Here is a 7,370-nt window from a genome sequence, read left to right on the forward strand (position 1 = left end):
TTCAATTGATGTACAACTGCATATGGTACACTTATCTTAGTTATTGAGTGGCTAGACTCACCCCTTTTCTTTAACATTTTACAGGTTCTAGTTTGGTACAGAGAGGGATAAAGCTCTAGAGGCATAGGAATCTATGTATTCTTATTGTATGCTTCTATATTTTACTTATTAATTTTGTGTAATAGATTGCATATTGTTAATTTAAAATGCATTTTGTTGACATTTGCACTATATAGTTGTCTGTGATGTATGGATGTATTTTGGGCCTTGAGATGTGGTGTATGTTAGGTTGTAAGATGTTGATTGTGTCAAAATACTAGGGCAAGTGTAGTAAGGTTGTTTTAAGCATGATATGATTGATTTTTAATGATATGCAATGCAAAACTTCCCCATTTTGTTTTTGGCATTAAAGGGGTTGAAGAGTGAAATTTTAATAGTGGCATATTTATACATGTGGTGTATTGTGCTAGTAGTCTTAGGTTTAATAAATATGGTTGGGTATTATGAATGGCTTTTGGCACTTGTTTAAAGTTTTGAACACCTTTTTTGTTGTGAAAGTTGAGAAAAGTGGTAAAAATGTGTTTAGGTGTTCAACTTTCTAGTGTAACTTTTTTTGAAATTGAAACTCATACCATTAGCTAGTTTGTAAAAATAGTTTTTCATAAACATTTAGATTATATCATTTGGACATCAGATGGAGAAATAAGGAATGTTAGAAGTTGCCTAGTTTTCCTGTCAACAATAGCAAAATTTGCTGTAATGAGTGTGCAACAAGCCATGGCACATCGCACACAGAGTTACAAGCCACGATGCACTACTCTATTTTCAGCGACATAAGATTTTTCAATTGTTTTTAACTTTTTTCACACTTCTGAGGTATTTCATGTTTTTGTAACAATTAAAGATGAAATGTATGGGTTTGAATTACTTTGAACTATGAAAATTTAGGATTTCATTATTTTAAAATTACGAACTTGATAATCTCTTAATGAGTTAATTCCTTAATTATCTTGAATTATGATTCTAAACGTATTTATGGAGGAAGGATGTTTCATTTGGGCCAAACATGACTTAACAACTTTGCCATATAAATTCTAACTAGAGGAAGTGTATATATATATATATATATATGAATGTATGTATGTATATATATAGTTATTAAAATAAATATATGTAGATGCAAATGAGTTACCCCTTACGTTTTAAAGATAAGATGTGGTCAACTAATTTACAAAGATTTAAAAAGTTGGTTAAATTAAAAATGTAAGCAACTTCATGATTCATATTATATTCCATTCTATAAGAGCAAACTAGATTGAATCCCATGTGTGGTATGGTTTTGACATCATACAAATGTATGAAAAAAATTGAATAACAATAGATTATAAAATTAAATTTAAATAATGAAGTTGTCTTATTAGACATTTTATTTAAATACATCTTTAATTAGAAGAATATAAATTAAAAGAACATTAACATTGTAATTATGAATCATGTTACACTATGGATGAAACACAAGAATAAATAAGTACTAAGGGGAAATGGCAACAGACATTGATCATAATAGGGAAAATAATACAAGTCAATGCTCCCATTAAAGTTGCGATGTATGAAATTTGAATTTGAAAATAGGTGAGACTAAGTGAGGCATAATGCATAATCGTTAAAAAGATGGAGAAATAATCAATAAAATCAACAAGGGAGGAGTACTATTAACATTAGCCTCCATTAACTCAGAGAGAATCTTTTACTAGCCAATCAAATAAGTCTATGAGATTTGTATATCATAGCTGGTCATAACATAATAAATTTAAAACAAAGAGACCCTTTACCCATCATTCAAATTGAATGTACATGATTATTTAGCAGTTTTTAGTGATTGAAAATTTTGAAATAAACATGTAATTAAAACAACATAAAATTCATTTTGGCGTTCTGCCTCTTTTATATGAGGGTTGAGAAAAGAAAAAGGCACTTGACACTCCACCACGCTGCAAGTTTGACAGAGCGGTGGCGCGTTTTAGACTTTGTTGTTCGTGGCGAAGAAGCCCTCGTCTCAATCTATCCCAAGGTATGCTTTTTCAGGCGATTCAATTCCCCCATTCCTTTTGGATTCTGATAACTTTTTAATCATTTGTATGCCATTTTCTTCTGGCTTAACACGAGGATCCCATTGATTTGAGTTTATCCTCTGCGCAATAGGGAAGTTTTTCGCGCCATTTTTTGGATTTTCTTTTCCCCTTTCTCTCGCATCTTCCGAGCTACTGAACAGTTCAGTTCCGAGAAGAAGAATTTCCCATTGTTATATCCTAATTGAATTTTATTTTTATCAATGCTCACGTTCGTTATATCTGAAATTGGAATCGGATTTGTGTTCTTCAACGGTGATAATTATGTTATGAAGGATTGACATAGAATGCAATCTGTTGGTTGTTTTCTCTAGGATGAAGTTCAAGGCTTTTCTCACGGACAATGGAGTGACTCTTTTGGAGAAGAGGTTCCTGCCAGCACTTGACAAGATGGGAAAGATATGTCACCTCTACCTCACAAGAGACCATGCCATGTTCCTTCACAACCTCCTTAATGGAGATGGTATTCAATCCATTGCTCAATTTCGCAAAGAAGCCCTTTTCGATGACTACCGCATTTCCAGCCAGAACGAAGATCGTATTGCTTTTACCATAGATGTCACTCTTCTCCAACGTGCGGTTCGTAGCAGTGTGAGCATTTGTTCTGAACTTGGTGGCAGTGGGACTGCTTCTAATCGTCTCCAAATCAAGTTGGTGAAAAAGCTACCTCCAAATTGTACCCAACCCATGCCTTTTCTTACCTTTGAAACCAAAGGTTATAAATCTGCTGTTATTCAGGATATCCCTATTTCAAAGCCATTATCAAGAGCTCAGGTTCTTGAACTTCAGAATGCTTTGGATATGGCCCAAGACCTGCCTCAAACTCTAGTTCAGGTGCCAGATATGAACCAATTGCAGAACTTTGTTGATAGGTTGAAGCAGGTGGGTGATGTGCTCAGTGTCTCCATAAGCAAGTACGGGGATTTGCATATACAGGTTTCAACAACATTGATCACTCTCGGTGCTGAGTTTCGGAAATTGTTGGTCATTGGGGAGAAAGCAGATGCCCCTGCTGAAGATCAAAATCTGAGTGCTCAGACTCGGTCATCCAGGTCAGTTGCCAGAGGAGATGCTCAATCTGTGCAAGTAAGTGTTAAGCACTTTGCCAAGAGCCTTCAGTGTCACTTGACCAAACCAGATTGTGCTTTCTATGGGATTGCTCCACTGGGTGCTTGTCTGACAGTTATATTTCAGTTCTTCATTCCTGGTTCTCGGCAGACCGATAAATCAATTAGCTTGCACTGCAGACTTCCTGTACTTGACCCTGGTTCTAGCTGACAGTTTCCAAACCCTTAGTGGGATTCATTATGCTGAGCTTGGAGATTCAGTTGATCTTTCAGTATCTACTCAAGTATTTTCGCTACGAGTAATTGCCAGCGTGTTTCATCAGTGAAATATAAGGTTATATGAGGCGAGACATCTAAAAACTGAATTTGAAGGAAGGTCAAGTAGATATGAATCGTTAGTGTCTGTATAACTATTGCTGGGATAGCCCTCGTGCATGTGTTGTCTTACGCAGTAAAAATTTATCTTAGTATAAACTAGAAAGTTTGTTTTATTTATTTGTTTATTTCTTTTTTGGGATAGCAAATGAAGAGTGGAACTCTGCGGTAACTATGTCTCAGTTTTGCAGCTTAAAGCCCTTTAGATTCAGCAATAGAACATCTATTATGATTTATGTGCCGGCTCTATCAAGATAAGCTGGTGGTATTGATCATACCAAGTAACAAAACGAATCTAAGAAATTTATTGATCAAATGAGAACACAAGTCCATATGACCTAATAAAACGAATCTAAGAAATTTATTGATCAAAAGAGAACTTAAGTCCATATGACCTAATAAACTGGGAATGCATTATTTACTCTTCACCAAAAATCTTTACATGAACAAGAACCATGCTTGAAATGGTGGAATCTGGTCCTATCCCTAACTATCAGTTCCCTATTGTAAGCTTTAGAGACCAGCTTGGCCATATGGTGACAGTCCACACACATTCTGAGGTTCTTCACAATTCTTACGGCACCACCAGGTCCTGAACTAATAAGAGCATAGGCAATAGCCAACTTCTCGCTATGCCGGTAAACAGCAGTTTCCTTGTCCTCTTCTCCAATATCAAGGAAGACCTCTGATGTATCAGGTGAATACCCTGCATATGTCAATTCTTGCATCATGTTTTCTAACTTGGCATATATTTCTTTAGATTGAGGATGTGACTGGTCTCCGGCAACAAATTCATGAACGCTACCATTCATTTCTATCAAACTACAACCTGGTATTTTCTTAATTCCTCTATCCATCATGATTTTCCTTACTTCTCGTACCTTTTCCCATCTTTTGCAGGCGGCATATATGTTACATAACAGCACATAAACAGCTCCATTTTCAGGTTCTAGCTCAAGAATCTTGGTAGCAGCCATTTCTGCAAGTTCCACATTTCTTTGGACACGACAAGCTCCGAGAAGAGATCCCCAGACAACTGAATTTGGTTCTATTGGCATGTTCTCAATTAATTCATGTGCTTCTCTTAAATTACCGGCTCGACCAAGAAGGTCAACCATGCATCCATAATGTGTCACGCTCGGCTTGATTCCATATTGGGTGGTCATACTCACAAAAAATTCTTTTCCTTCCTCCACCATGCCTGTGTGTGTACATGCACACAGGACACCAATGTAGGTTATCTCATCTGGTATAACTGAAGCTTCCATCATATCTGAAAACATATCAAGAGCTTCTTCACCATGGCCATTAATAGCAAAACCAACAATCATCGCTGTCCATGTAAATTTGTCTTTATAATGCATTTCCTTAAATGCTTTTCTTGCCTTTTCCACGTTTCCACATTTGAAGTACATGTCTATCAGAGCATTCCCAACAAAAGTATCATTTTTTATACTGTTCTTGTCAATATAAGTCTTAATCCATTCCCCTAGTTCAAGTGCTCCCAGATGTGCGCATGCTGTTAGAATACTAACCATGGTGAATTCATCTGGTATTACATTTGAGATTTGCATCTCACGGAAGAGTTCTAAAGCTTCTCTGAAACGGTTCAGTTTAAGGTATCCATCAATCATGGCAGTCCAGGAAATACCATCCCTTTCAGGTATCTGCTCAAAATACTTCCGAGCCAAGTCAATTTGACCAGTATTGGCATACCCACTGACAATAGAAGTCCATGTGATCACATCGCGAGTCTTCATATTGTCAAAAATCTCTCGTGCAACATTCATTACTCCACAAGCTGCCAACATATCAATCAGGGCATTTTCCAGTATGAGATTAGGTTCAACAAAGCCTTTTTCGACATATTCAAGGATCTTCATGCCCTCATCTAGATCCTTCAAGTTGGAGCTAGCTGAAAGCATCAAAACTAAGGTAACAGAGTTGGGCAATACTCCTTTCTTTTCCATCTCATTAAAAAGCTTCTTTGATTTCTCAAATTGCTTAACTCTGTTGTACCCAGATATCAAAGCATTCCAGGTTGCCACTTCCCATGCATCACCCATATTAAAGACCTTGTGAGCCACATTCACTAACCCACACGAGCAAAACACATGTATAAAACCCTTCTGAACAAACAAATTAGAACCAAAGCCATATTTTATTGCATGGCAAAATAACTCTTTCCCACACTGCAAATCCTTGTCACGTTTAAATCCCTTCAACAAGAACGGAAATGTGTAACGGTCGGGCTTTATGTTCCTCCTCAACATTTGCAGGTACATATAAACTCCATTTGAAGGACACTCTAACCTAGAGTAGCCTTTGATCAAGGTATTCCAAATGAACACAGATGGTTCAGGAATTGTATCAAACAGGTGACGAGCATAGTTCACATCACCTGAATCATTTGTACAACAGAAGGCTATAACTGTGTTTTGAACAGAAGGGTCAGAAGTAAGACCCATTTTGATGGTTTGTGAGTGAACTTGCTTGAGTTGGTCCATGGACTTGCAGGTTTCAAGTAAAGAAAGTAGAAATTGTTGATAGCAATGGCGATTAGTAAGTGAAGTACTGCAGTGAATTGGAGAAGTGGGGCCATTAAAAATCAAGGCGTTCTGTGAAAACGAACGTGAAATTGCAAGGCCTACGGGTGAAAAGGGCCGGAGAGTCTTAGAGAGAAGAAAGGAGAGCATTCAACACGCAACGAACGAAGGCACGAAGCAGAAAGCCAATTTTGGTTCGCTCGGGGTTTTCTCTCCCTTCGGTGAAAAGCGCGGGTTGATCTCGATAGTATGTAACTGTGTGTGTGTGTATGTTTTCTTTTTTATCTTTTTGGAAATAATCAATTTAAACACACAGCTCACATGCCTAAATGCCAAAGGCCAAAGCAGCGCTTAAACTCTGGATCTCTGGCTTGCATGAAGGTGGCCTTACTATTGAGACAACTTATCATTTATAACTGATTTAATTAAATATAAATATATTAAATATATAAAATTAAGTATATAAATCTTGTCCATATATATATATATATAAGGTAAATGTATAAATTTAAACATAAAAATATTGAATGGGGCATAATAAATAATCAACTACAAAACGGAGCACCTTGTATTTCCTATTAAATTTAAACATTGGACATTTATTTAGTATTGTGGGGTCCACTCAAATTGCACCGGTGGCAGTATCTTCCTCATCCGTTCGCCTTCCACTCGGAGTAGGTTTCTCCACTCAACCCAAAAATGAACACAAGGGATAAAATCTGGAACATTTAAATTTTAATTTGTACGGTCTAAGTTTAAAATATTAAAAAATATTTTTTTATATATTAAAATAAAAATTTATAAAAATTATAAAATAATTTTAATATTTTTTCATTTTTAATTTAGTTTAGATTTAATTTAAAGGATTTAATTTAATATTAAAATTTAAATAATTAATGTATATTGATTATTCAAATATCTTTACTTTGTAAACTTCCTCCTCTCTCATCTCGCTGCCATATCTCTCTCTCAGCTCGACTCTGATCATATTTTGAAGGAAGTGTGACTGTCAGAAAGGCTCACCCACGCAAAAAGTGCTATGTTCCTACCGCCAGAACCAGAGCATGAAGCCTCTCATTGTCACCACCATCTTCTTCCTCATTTCTACAGAGTAGATACGCACATGCACCCACCGACATAGAGCAAGAGATAAAAGGGTGAGAGATGCTGATTATAGTTTTGCATGTAATTGAAGTCTGACTTATTATCATGCTTACCATGACTACTTTGGATGACAACATTGCCAACTGTAG

At 36.3% G+C, this 7,370-nt stretch overlaps 2 protein-coding genes across 3 annotated transcripts; one reads left to right on the plus strand and one right to left on the minus strand.

The window, feature by feature from the left end:
- Positions 1 to 1,931: 1,931 nt before the first annotated feature.
- LOC129288791 (uncharacterized) lies at positions 1,932 to 6,553 on the plus strand. Of its 2 annotated transcripts, none has more exons than XM_054925534.1 (4): positions 1,932 to 2,071; positions 2,444 to 4,403; positions 4,506 to 5,506; positions 5,851 to 6,553. In XM_054925534.1, exon 2 carries the CDS (start codon positions 2,445 to 2,447, stop codon positions 3,405 to 3,407), a length of 963 nt encoding a protein of 320 aa, XP_054781509.1. In that variant the 5' UTR covers positions 1,932 to 2,071; position 2,444; the 3' UTR covers positions 3,408 to 4,403; positions 4,506 to 5,506; positions 5,851 to 6,553. The 2 variants fall into 2 exon arrangements, with proteins under 2 accessions (XP_054781509.1, XP_054781508.1); XM_054925533.1 differs by having other exon boundaries at positions 4,518 to 5,506.
- LOC129288790 (putative pentatricopeptide repeat-containing protein At3g15930) lies at positions 3,854 to 6,267 on the minus strand. Its single transcript, XM_054925532.1, has one exon. It carries the CDS (start codon positions 6,265 to 6,267, stop codon positions 3,997 to 3,999), a length of 2,271 nt encoding a protein of 756 aa, XP_054781507.1. The 3' UTR covers positions 3,854 to 3,996.
- Positions 6,554 to 7,370: the final 817 nt, after the last annotated feature.

Source organism: Prosopis cineraria, unplaced genomic scaffold, assembly GCF_029017545.1.
Source record: "Prosopis cineraria cultivar Desert tree isolate PC_DT_omini unplaced genomic scaffold, ASM2901754v1 PC12, whole genome shotgun sequence".
Taxonomy (NCBI): domain Eukaryota; kingdom Viridiplantae; phylum Streptophyta; class Magnoliopsida; order Fabales; family Fabaceae; genus Prosopis; species Prosopis cineraria.

What these genes read in the sequence shown, in the direction of transcription:
- LOC129288791 (XM_054925534.1), top strand. Translation starts at nt 2,445, where the DNA reads ATGAAGTTCAAGGCTTTTCTCACGGACAATGGAGTGACTCTTTTGGAG.
- LOC129288790 (XM_054925532.1), bottom strand. Translation starts at nt 6,267, where the DNA reads ATGCTCTCCTTTCTTCTCTCTAAGACTCTCCGGCCCTTTTCACCCGTA.